At 36.3% G+C, this 13160-nt stretch overlaps 1 protein-coding gene across 1 annotated transcript in view; it reads left to right on the plus strand.

Moving 5' to 3' along the window:
- LOC107285398 (dedicator of cytokinesis protein 2-like) overlaps positions 1–13160 on the plus strand; it is a 99141-nt gene that overhangs the window by 32298 nt on the left and 53683 nt on the right. The window contains exons 6-7 of the mRNA XM_015813578.1: positions 309–457; positions 12612–12697. Coding sequence (XP_015669064.1) covers positions 309–457; positions 12612–12697 — 235 coding nt within the window. The remainder of the gene's footprint in view (positions 1–308; positions 458–12611; positions 12698–13160) is intronic.

Raw genomic sequence — 13160 nt, forward strand, 5'->3', positions numbered from 1 at the left:
GTTTCTGCATTACGTACTTATCATCTAATCATTGCTTCTCCCATCGTGGAAGTCATCATAAATATTTTACTAATTTGTAAACAATACAAGAGTTACAAAACTGATGTGAAAAGGTATTTGTTGTTCTTTTGTAAATAGTTTGTTTCTCAACTAGAAATGTTGAATCATCAATCTTTCTTTAAATATCCACTCTAAAATCTAGAAGAAAGTTAAAATAAACCATTGAAATAGAAGTGTTATAATGGTATTGAAATGATGGTGCACCATTGGTTGATATTATCAACGTTCTCTTCTGTACATTGTTCCAGGACAGAATAAGATCCGCTTTATTCCAGGAATGGTTGGACCTATCTTAGAAATGACCCTGATCCCTGAAGCTGAACTGCGGAAAGCCACCATCCCAATATTCTTTGACATGATGTTATGTGAATATAAACATACTGGTGAATTCAAAAAGGTATTATACGTTTTGTCTATCATTTGGTAATGTCACTGCTGTTATTCTTAAATATCAGATGAATGCATATATTTTATTGTGTGATTCTTCACTAGTTCTATCTAAAATTAAGGAAAGAAGATCTGCAGTTTTGTGGGATATTACAATTTGAGGACCCAGAGACTTAAAATCAAAAATAATTCATTTAAAAATTAAATGTATCTCAAGCTTTCCAAATCAGTTGACTATATCTTGTAAATGTCATTACAAAATTACATGGTATTAAGGTCAAATCACAGTCATTAAGCGAATCACATAAAAGCTAGTAGCTGAACTGTTATAGTAGTAGCTAAGTACACTACTTTTGGTTTGAATCCAGAACTGAAGATCCTCTTTTTTTCAGTTTGTTCTCCTCTTGACTTCATAATCCTCTATTTTCTGCTTTTAATTACTGCTTTTTATTCTTGGCTTATAACAATTTCTTTTAGGAATCTTTGCAAGGAAACAGGACTAAAAAAAATGAAATATGCACCCTGGGATAGTGTGTAATTCGACAAATCTTCTTTAAAACTCAAAGGTAGTCTGGTTGGGCATGATTTCTTCTTTAATCTTTCCTTGATTGGGGCATTTTTTCTTCCTTGGTAGTTTATCTGGTGTCATTTGCTGCTTATTACCCTGAGCTGTTTGTTTCCTTTCTTGTCTTTTGGTTATAACTTTAAATAGTATGTAGATGAAATTTATCTGTATGACTGGCTTGATTTGTCTACTCCCAGGATTCCAGGAATTCCCTAGCATTTTTGGATTTGGCCTGATTTAAAATGTTATGTTTCTCAAACCATGTACTGCAGTATTAAGGGTTTTTTTTATCATGACTTCCAATTGCCAATTGATATTTGTGGATGTATACTTCTATCTGCTGTCCTACACAGAGACTGTTATAGTCCTTATTTTATAAGTTGTAGATGAATACTGATTTTTTTTCTCCTTTGGTAATTGGGTCTTTGGGTTTGCTTTAGATGTTTTTGAATGAATTTCCTTGGTTTGTAGCAATAGACCAATATGAGATGCTTGAATCAACTACCAGATGGAAGTGCAACTGCTGAACCTTCATACCCAAATGTGGCCTTTATTAAATCTATAGCTAGAGGGAGAAAAATATGAGTGAATAGGAGAAAGGCATCTAAAGCAGTACTGATGCTAAATATTCAAAGGATGTGGGCTCACTGTGAACTTTGCTTCTCATGTTCCACCCAAAACATCAGGGGTGCTCTTGAAAAATGTCCTAGTGAAGTTATCCTTAAGGTGGAATATTATATTGAAGGCAGGACCAATATCTATTTGAGAAGACAAATACTAAGCTGTTGGATGATGTTGTGAAAGAGACATGTGTCTTGCCTTTTTGACAGTGTGTTTCTCACTGTCATTTTATAAATAGTTTTGGCCCAAGGGAAGAAGATGTTTGTATCTCTCCCATCACACTTTAGCTTTAATCTCTTGACTCCCATCATTTGTCAGTCTGCAGGCAGCACAAGTACAGGGAACCGCTCTGTTTTATGGCAACCTCTGGCAACGCAGTAGAACATTGCTTTGATGCCAGGCAATAATGTGACAGCAACATTGGCCCATTAGATAGAGAAGACATTCCTTCTGCTCATCTTACTGTGGATAGAATGGATTCTGCACTGAGCTGTCATTGTGCTCAAGGGCAAAATTATGTTGCACTGCATATGTTGTGACTTTCTCTTCATCTATTACACAGCCCAAGGGAAGGCACTACTAATAGAAGCTGTCAACACTGCAACGATCCTGGCTCAAGCCATTTTTGTTTCGTTTTCGGTTGCCACAGTACTGGGAGGAGGGATGAGTGGTTTTAAGGTTAGACTAAACAATAAATTATCCCATGGGAACCAAGATCATTGCTGTCTGACTTTTGGCGGGCTGAGCCTTCTGTTAGAAAGTCTGCTAAAGTATTCTATTGAGGAACGTGGATAATGACATAGTGCTGGGGTGGGAAGTTCAACTTTGTGACATTGTCATGCTTGAGAGGGAATTCCAGACTTGGTTTCACTTTTGACTGTGCTGATACTTTGTAGCCAATAAATGTGTTCTTTAAGGAAACCTCTTTCATTGGAGGTCTGCTTTACTGGTCTCATCTATTGGAACCATGACGGAAGCCTTCCATGTGCAGAAAACAGATTTCTTTAGTCCAGGTTACAAGGCTTAATGGCAAAGTTCTCAGTGGTAGTAAAGAAAACATCTGGCAGAGAGGGCATGCTTTGGGTCCATCTGCTAGGGACTTATATTTGACAAGTCCAAGGTGGTGAGTCTCCTATAGCACTTGCCTTATGGAATATGTATTTCTCTCTCTCCCCACCCAAAAAAAGTGAAATTAGTTCCATCCCTGCTAATGTTCCATAAGTCCATCAAGACTTGGTTTGGTCCTCAAGCCTGGGGCCCCTGGGGATTGTGAAATATTCTTAGATAGCTCTTTCATTAATCAACTCTCTCCTGCCTACATCCAATGACTTGCATTTTTAACAATGATTGCTTTATATTTCTTAATAATGATTGTTTTTATTTATTTACTGTTTTACTTTATTGTTATACATTGGCCAAAGTCACTGAGATGGGCAGCTATGTAAATGTGCCATTTTAAAAAAAAAACTTCTCTAAGCCATACAGAGTTACTCTCTGTGAAGATGGGTGGCTAATAAATTTGATAAATATAGAAATACAGAAGAAAGAAGAATCATTTTTGTTCATATCTCAATTGGAGAGAGACAGAATAAAGTTCCACTCTCTAAGTATTGTGATTTCAGTAATAATCATCTCCAAATTACAATTAATGAAAGAAAGGCCAAAAATACAACTGAATTTTGTGAATAATAATAATAATAATAATAATAATAATAATAATAATAATAATAATAATAATAATAATAATAATAATAATAATAATAATAATAATAATAATAATAATAATAATAATAATAATGTTGGAAGGGACCTTAGAGGTCAACAAGTCGAACCCCCCTATACCATATTGGACAAATGGCTGTCCAGTTTCTTCTTAAAAACTTCCAGTGTTGGAGCATTCACCACTTCGGGAGGCAGGTTGTTCCACTGGTTAATTGTTCTAACTGTCAGGAAGTTTCTCCTTAGTTCTAGGTTGCTTCTCTCCATCCATTGCTTCTTGTCTTGCCTTCAGGTGCTTTGGAAAATAGCTTGACTCCCTCTTCTCTGTGGCAGCCCCTGAGATATTGGAACACTGCTATCATGTCCCCCCTCGTCCTTCTCTTCATTAAACTAGACATTCTATCAACCTTTCCTTATGTGTTTTAACCTCCAGTCCCATAATCATCTTTGTTGCTCTTCTCTGTACTCTTTCTAGAGTCTCAACATCTTTTTTACATCGTGGTGACCAAAACTAGATGCAGTATTCCAAGTGTGGCCTTACCAAGGCATTGTAGAGTGGTATTAATACTTTGCGTGATCTTGATTCTATCCCTCTGTTAATGCAGCCTAGCACTGTGTTGGCTTTTTTGGCAGCTGCAGCACACTGCTGGCTCATATTTAAATGATTGTCCACTAGGACTCCGAGATCCCTCTCACAGTTACTACTATTGAGCAAGGTACCCCTATACTATACCTGTGCATTTGGTTTTTCTTGCCTAAATGTAGAACCTACCTTGTTAGATAGTGCCCAGTGTTCAAGTCTGTCCAGATCCTCCTGTATCTTAAGCCTGTTTTCTGGAGTGTTGGCTATTCCTGCCAGCTTGGTGTTGTCTGCAAATTTGATGAATTCCCCATCTATCCCCTTGTCCAAATCATTGATGAAGATGTTGAAGAGCACTGGGCCCAGAACAGAGCCCTGGGGCACCCCACTACACACTTCCCTCCATGTAGATGTGGTTCCATTGAGGACCACACACTGAGTATGGCCGGTCAGCCAGCTACGGATCCATCTGGTGATGATGCTGTCTAATCCGCATTTTTCTATCTTATCAAGTAGTAGGTTGTGATCTACTTTGTCAAATGCCTTACTGAAGTCCAAGTAAATTATTCCTCTGGTCCACTAATTTTGTCACTTGGTCAAAGAATGCAATAAGATTTGTCTGGCATGATCTGTTTTTGACAAACCCGTGTTGGCTTTTAGTAATGACTTGGTTTGCCTGTAGGTGTTCGCTGATTCGTTGTTTGATTATCTTTTCCAGAATCTTCCCAGGTATTGAGGTCAGGCTGATAGGTCTGTAATTTCCTGGATCCATTTTTTTCCCTTTTTTGAAGATGGGAACTACATCAGCTCTTTTCCAGTCCTCTGGTAGTTCCCCAGTGCTCCAGGATCTTTGAAAAATATAGTTCAGTGGTTTTGAGATCACATCTGCCAGTTCCTTGAGAACCTTGGAGTATAATTCATCTGGTCCTGGTGATTTGAACTCGTCTAGGTTGGACAGGTGCTCACTTACCATTTTCTTGCCTATCTTAACTTGTGTTTCTATTCTGTTTTTTATGGCACTATTTTTGATAGGTTGGTCTGCTTTTTCCCTTTGTGTAAAGACAGATGCGAAAAACGAGTTAAATAGTTCTGCTTTCTCCCTGTTGCTTGTCACCTTCTTCACCCACTAATAGACCAATCGTTTCCTTCACTTTTTTCTTGTTTTTTACATGTTGAAAGAAGCTTTTTTTGTTATTTTTGACTTTGGTCGCAAGCCTTACTTCGTTTTGAGCCTTAGCTTTCCTCACTTCGTCTTTGCAGGCTCGGGCTATTTGCTGATATTCTGACTTAGTTATGTGTCCCTCTTTCCACTTTCTATACTTGTCCTTTTTATCTTTCAATTGATCAGAGAGTTCTTTGTGCAGCCATGCTGGTTTCTTTTGAGAGCTGTTATTTTTCCTCTTTGTTGATATTTTGCTAGACTGGCCTTTTATTATCTCACTTTTCAAAATTTCCCAAGCATCTTGAGTTGTTTTTCCCTCAAGGATTTTCGTCCATAGAATCCTTCTCAAACCCTCTCTAAGTTTATTGAAATTAGCTCTCTTGAAGTCCAAGACTCTAGTTTGACTGTGTTCTAGTGCTTGTGCTTCCATAATGTTGAATTCCAATATTGCATGATCACTTCCTCCCAAAGTTCCTATGGCTTCAACACCTTCTATCATTTCATCTCTGTTAGTGAGAATTAGATCCAAAATGGCTAATCCCCTAGTTTCCTTCTCTACTTTTTGGGAGACAAAGTTGTCAGCTAGGTTTGTCAGGAATCTGTTTGATCTTCCACTTGATGCAGAGTTTGTCTCCCAGTTGAATGTCAGGGTAGTTAAAGTCCCCCATTACTATTGTGATGTGCTTCCTACATACCTTAGTTAGCTGACTAGCAAAAAGTTCATCTATTTCCTCTGTTTGGTTGGGTGGCCTATAGTATACACCTATGGCAATGTCATTTCCCCCCTTTTTTATATTGACCCAAATGCATTCAATTGTGTAGTTGATCCTCATAATTAATCAGGTAAAGGTAGAGTTTTTCCAGGCAAAAGAAAATGGAATCTAACAGGCACATCTGCAACAAAATACAGAAATATGTATTCCTCCTCTTTGGTGTCCTGCTTCAGAATATGTACTTTAATCTGTTTACTGTCTTATTTCCTAAAAATAAAAGCATCTCTCGATATAAAAGTTGTCAGGAAGTGAGTGAGTTCCAAAGAAAAAATGACCAGGAAAAGTAAGCCTAATAAGCCATGGAAAAGGTAAGTGTGTATGTCACAGGCATTAGACTAGCAGATCTGAAGAAGGTTGGTCTTGGATTAGAACAAATAAAGAACATGGTCAATCAAGATATTGCCTGAAATATTTATTTGGGGGGGGAGTCTACAGGTTTGTTGTTTGTGAGATATAGAGACAGCATCATTTTTTAAGGTTGTCACCTGTTATCAAAGCCAGCTAGCCTTAGCAGTTTTGTTTTCTTAAGGACACATTTTCCATATTGTTGACAAGAGGCTGACTAGGATAATTAATAACATCAAGGGTATCTGAAGAGCTGAATAGAACTTAGATATGCAGTGCATCCTGCCTTGTAATTGTAAAGTCTAACTCACAAAGGACAAACTTGAAAGGAGAGGACAGAAAGAGAGAGGAGTCACAGAAATCAGTGCACATCCGCAAAAAGGGTTTAATTGGAGGAAGAAATCATTTGTCTGTTCTACAAACTAGAAAAGACAATTTTATGGAAGTAGGAGGTTGAGAGAAGATGTATGGGAGCAGACAGGGTAGAAGGGATAAAGTGTCAGGGCAAAAGATCAGATCTACACTTGAAGGTCTAATTCAAGTGATTTATTGCCACTCATACCTATGCACAGGAATAGGCTCAATTAAAGATTAACACTTGCTAGAAGATAGATAAGAGTAAACGGAATTCAGGGGGTGGGATTGGACTTAGTCCACTTGTGGCTATGTAGAGATTCTAGGCTGATCCCTCTTTTAACTCTGCTCCTAAATTCTGCCACTCCTTCCCCTATATAAAGTTCTTCTAATAAGAACTGGTAGAGCAAAAAAACAAAAATTAGAAGTCAGAAAAAAATGACACCAGGTCAATGCATTATGGAAAGAATAATTAAAATTTGAAGATAAAGTAAATGGGCATGGAAAATGAAGTAATTGGAGAAAGTTCTCCATTCCGTACATTGTAAAATGGAGAGTATCCGGTAGTGATACACCTTTGGTGACTTTGATCTTTACTAATTGTTATTACAATCAGATAAACATCTCTGGCCAGCCGATTTTTGCTTTGTAGATGTTAGTACTGTATCAGGTCTTGACACCTGATTTAGCACTAAACACAAATGATTTTTATTCTGTGCCAAAAAAAAAAAAAGATGACTGGCTCAGTGAGTTTGCATTTTTATTTATTTATGGGACGTCCTTCAAAACAGCACTTTTCAAGGACAATTTACAGCCCTTTAAAATCAAAATGCAGTTATGTTAAAGTAAAAATGCAAAATAAAAATAAAAGTCCGAGCAGAAAAAGCAGCTAGATTAGTTTAAAAGCTTTATTACAAGGTTCATTTTAAGAAATGACTAAATTCTAAAAGGCCTGGGAGAATGAGCGTTCTGGTTTTTGCCAAGGATCAGAAAGTTTCAAATTACTCCAAGGAAATGCATTGCTGATGGTTTAGGTCAGGGGTAGGCAACCTGGGCTCTTTTATGACTCGTGGACTTCAACTCCCAGAATTCCTGAGCCAGCCATGCTCCCATTCTGGGAGTTGAAGTCCACGAGTCAGAAAAGAGCCAAGGTTGCCTACCTCTGGTTTAGGCAATAAGAAGGGGGGGGGGGGCGAATTAGATGCTTCTGTGTAGAAAATGTTTCTGTTTAGCCCATGTTTCAGTGGTAGAATTATATAATTATTAAACCCATGGATTTTTTTCCCCTTGTGTTGTTAATAATAAGAGTTTCAGATACATATTTGAATACATAGCTCTTTATTCTCTTTATCCCCAATTCAGGAAACCACATTCCTCTCATTTTCTAATAGTTTTACTTTCCCCTTGCTGCAGGACTAAAATTGTTATCACTTGACCCTGTAATATACTAGATACATCAACATAGTCCTAATACTAATCTAAAGACAAACAGAATTATTTTGAAATTTCTTATGAATTTGAACTTATATTTTATTAGCGCATTAGGAAACATTTGTCTTTTAAAGTTGCTGACTTATTGCTCTGTTTATGAGCTTTTGCTTCCAGCACTGTTTCACAAGCATCTCCTTATAAACAGCAAGATTAGTTTACCACTTAAAAATATAATGGCTGTGTAAATCTGGCACTCTTTCCCGGGTGGGCAACATTGAAAATGGAAAAGACTTTTTATATAAATCAGAAGAAATTTGAGGAAAAGGAAGAAGAACAGATTGAATGGAAGATAAATTTATCAGGACAATTGTGGGAAATTGGAGTAATAGGGAGGAAATTAAATGAATACAATTGGGCTAGTCCTTCCAAAAAAACCTGTAATTAAATGGTCTTTCTTATTTCAAATAATACATATAATAATAGAGGGAGAATGTTTGAGGATTCAAAAGCATGGACATGGAAGGTTAGTTGGCAAAGGAAAAAAGTCAGAGTAAGGCTGAAAGAAATTGGGTTTTGATCTAGTAGAGGGAATTTTATACTATTGATTAGTGGGTTGAATATGGTGGAAAATAGCTAATTTTTAGAAAATAAAGTAACATTATAATTGAATAGGTAAGATGTGTAATAAAATTAATAGACTTTTGGTTTAATATGGTGAAACTTTTAGAAAATAGATAACTTTTAGAAAATAGAATAAGATTATATGCGAATAGACAAGATGTGTATTTAGAATTTTAGATTTTGTTATAAAAAGGGAAAAATGTAGAAGTTGAAATAAGAGAAACTCTGGTCACCTAAAGCTTGGAAATTATAATATACCAAATGTTAACTTGAATATTGAGGGGAAATTAAAGCCTGGAAAAAAAGCAATAACAGGACATTGATTGTATATAAGGATTGAATGCAAACACAATTAAGATATGTATAAGCTAAAAACTATTGATAAATGTAACAAAGATGGTTTTATTTAGTTGATAACAATAAGAACTATATTAGCTCAATATGAGATAGTAGATATTAAGGGAAAAAGAGAGGAATTATTTGATGTTGTAACTTGAGATTTGTGCTAAAGATTTATGTATGTTATTGAATTATTGACTACCCAGCCACCACATTGCTTTTTAAATGTTTAATTGTAAAATTAGAAAACTAATAAAATATTCTACATACATACACACACACACACACACACACACACACACACACACACATAATGGCTGTGTAAATCTGGCACTCTTTCCCGGGTGGGCTTGTTTTTCTAAATTTCTATGTTGCTGTTTTTACACATTTTTAATTCTAATTCATTCCACTTGAGTATTCAGTTTCCTGTCCTGTATTCAATTCACCCAGTGTGGTATATAGACATTTTTCTTTCTTAGTCTTCTCCTAGACATTCATCTAGTTTTCCCAATCTTCCAAAGCAAATTTAGAGAAGAATAATGCTTTGTTTCATCAAACACATCTGATGGTAGACAGACATCGTCGGAAATAATTCTGTGTGGGGGATCTTCAAGTCAGTGTACAAAAATGTACTGGGAGCCTTACATTATTTTTAAAGTTTTGAGCAAAACTGTGCTTATAGAAGCTCTCATGCGGAGGACAGACCTTTGCTGTCACATATGTAGCTGCCAGATGTTTTCCAAGTAGAGCCCAGGTTTATCACCTGAATATTATGAGACATACAGAGTTAAGTGATGTCTTGTCACTCTCTGAACTTTCAAGCTTCACTGAAATGTGATTTGGGCAAAAACTGCTGGAAGCAAAATAGCTTCACATGGACCATATTTGGATTCATTGGTGCATCAAATGGCATTGACAGAAAGGGCAAATCTAAAAAAAAACAAAACACCCCAATTCATGTAATATTTTCATCAAATTGGCTCATATGGTGTAACTGTATAACAAATGTCGCTAGTCGCTGGATCTAAACACATAAAGTCACTAGCTTTTAAAAATCAACAATTAAAGCTAATGACTCAAGTGAGGTTTACTTAAAAAGAGTTATACAATACTATGATCATTACCATTTAGTGCTTCAGAAGTTTAAAGCAAAATCCTTTTTATCCAGGCGTCATTTTGATTTACTGTATCCATTTTTTCCCAGCTCTTGATTTTAGAGTAGTTTTTGAGATACCTGTGTTCCCTTCTCCACAGGAAATGCATATATTTTTTTTCATTCTTATAACATAGATTTTAAATTCAGAACCTAACTTCATAACAGTAGAAGGAGGAGGTTAATTTGCAAAACAGGCTAGCATTTTCACTTAAATGTTTCTTAAGCTTCATGCTCACCTAACATTTGTTATCAAACTGTAAGCGGAATGCATTAGAATCTATCATGCTATACTGAACAATTTTTTTTCTTCTGATTTGTCTGAATTCTCTTTTACACGGTGTTGTAGTAGTATATCAAAATTAGTAGTATGTCAAAATTAGTTAAACTAATTAGTACTAGTAGTATGTCAAAATTAGTTAAAGTTGGGCAAATTGACCTTTTAAAGATCTCAATATAATATTATCCAAAGAAGTAAATTATTTTATAAGTCACAGTATTTTGTGTTCTCATTTTAAAATGGCTATTTTTATCACTTTGTTTAGTAAGTAGGTATTAATATTGGAATCATTCTCATATACTATTTTCTTCTCAGTACATAATAGTTCTTGCAGTTTTCTTGGCAGCAATTTTGGAAGTGGGTTGCCATTGCCTGCATCCTAGAGCTGAGAAAAAGTGACCGGCCCAAAGTCACACATCTGGCTTTGTGTCTAAAGCAGCATAGAACATATGTGTCCAGGAATGTCACATGATGCCTTAAAAACTACAGCCAACTTACTGTCATAAATACATGGTGTTCAGACTTTCTCAAGGATCTGATCAGTCATCAGCTTAGACTTGAGAAGAGATCTAATAATTCTTTGGATTCAAAGTTAGCCTTCTAACGTGAACCTATAATGAAAAGTTATCTTGAGATTTTGAAACAATCATATACATGGAATATTTGTATTGGTGCCCATAGAATTTCTGGACAATAGCTGGAATATCTCACTTCTCTTTTTCTTTTCCAGCTCTCCAAACCCCTAAAATAAAATATCATTTTATTTGTGTATGTAAACTCTCCAAACTGCCAAAATTGTGACGATAAAAATCAATAGCAAAATATTTAGCAATGAGACCTTAATTTTTCATATTCCAGAAACCAGTATGTACTACCAGTGTGTCTTGTCCCTGATATAATATCATTTTTGTGGTATAAATGTGCATGCATATAGTTTACAGTGTATTTGTTTTCTGTAATGTTAAAAAGAATGTGAGAAGGTTTCTATTCCATAAAATAATAAATTGTAGAACTGTAGAATGGAAAGTGATCACAAGTATCAACTAATCCGATCCTTTGTAGAGCGGAGGATAATGATTAATGAGAAGTGGCTGAAAGTTTACTTCATATTTAAATAAAATCTTGATAAGCACAACTTATATCCATTATGTTTTAATTTCTGTGGTCATGGGAAAATAATTCTTTGCCATCTTTCCTGTATCTTCCCTTTATGATTGCTTTCCTGTCTCCCTTAAGTATTACTGACTATTTAAAATCTGTATTCTGAAATTCTTTGGGCATGTCCACATAGGGCAAATTCCCAATTTCCTGTATAGTCTTTCTTGCCATTCTCTAACCTGGAAATGTGATGTCCAGGATCATGCACAATTCATCTAAGGTAGGCTAAGTAGATAGCTATAGTCACTTGACATCCCTTTACCTTAAACTTACGTTTCTTCTGAAGCAGCCCAAAACTGTCAGCTCTTGCAGAGAGCTGAAGAAACTTCTTGGATGAGAAGCAAAATGTTTTCAAAGACAAAAAAGAAAGTCCAGCTGCCTCGTGAAAAAGCATCTTTGGGATGTCAGCTCTTGTAGCAGATGTCTCACCTGACTGACTTGCATTCAGCTTGTTGTCAGTTTTCACTCCCAAGTCTTTGGATGTAGGGCTACAAACCCTCCAGTTTTCCAAACTATCCAGATTAGATTCTGACTGCAAATTCAGTCATTCTCAGTGTCAGCCAAAGTTCCCAACTTTGTGTCATCAATCCCCTCATCCAGATTATTCATATACATTTCATTTTGAAATTCACTTCCTGAACACTTAAAAACAGATAGAAGAAATGTCAGTCTAGATAGATATCCAAAATCTGTTTTTTAATCATCTTAGAATATTTTAATGATCTTAGAATTTTGTTACCAATTCAAATGCATACATGCAATGTATTTTAATACCTTATTGTACCTGAAATATTATGAGCTTATTCTAAGATCTAATTGTTTACGCAGACATAAATTTCAGTATGTTGTGATGAAATCATATATTCCTTTTAATGTCATTACAACCCTGGTGCTAATTTGAGAAATATTCCTCTTCAAAAAAACATACACGCTTACTTGACTTTTATGTGCTACACTTGGGAGATGTACATTTGAGAATCATAAAAGCTATCAATTTTATAGGAATAAGTTCCAAAAAGAATTTGTGCTCTGCTTAATGATTTTGCTTTCCTCTTCTAAACAGTTTGAAAATGAAATAATTTTAAAATTGGATCATGAGGTAGAAGGAGGTCGTGGAGATGAACAATATCTGCATTTGTTTGAGGCAATGTAAGTACAACAATGGAATATGTCCTTCAAATGTTTTATATTTTAAATTGGATATTTGTTTAAAATTTGTTTAAACTACTAAGATAAAGATGGATGGATGGATGGATGGCTTTTTGGCCTGAGGGATGGATGGCTGGCTTTTCGGCCTGAGGGAAAGATCTGACGGTGAGGGTGCGCGGCCTGGCTTTGGCCTGGAAGATCTGGTGGCCTGGCCATGGCCTGTGAGGCGAGGGACGCGGCCTAGCGGCTTCCTAAATGGATTACTTGACTTCACGAGGACTATGCTTCTCCCCCCATTTCTTGGGTTTCCTGCGGCCGGACTCATCGCTTTGCTTGGTGATGTATTCCAGGACAGATCTGCTGGTCCTGCGCGATTCCCCCCTCGCGCAGGCCTGGCCCAGTACCATCTCAGGGGCCTACCTCGATGAAGGGGTGTGGAGCCCCGAGAGGTGGTATGCAGCAG

This window comes from Protobothrops mucrosquamatus, unplaced genomic scaffold, assembly GCF_001527695.2.
Source record: "Protobothrops mucrosquamatus isolate PMUCROS unplaced genomic scaffold, P.Mucros_1.0 scaffold172, whole genome shotgun sequence".
Classification (NCBI taxonomy): Eukaryota; Metazoa; Chordata; class Lepidosauria; order Squamata; family Viperidae; genus Protobothrops; species Protobothrops mucrosquamatus.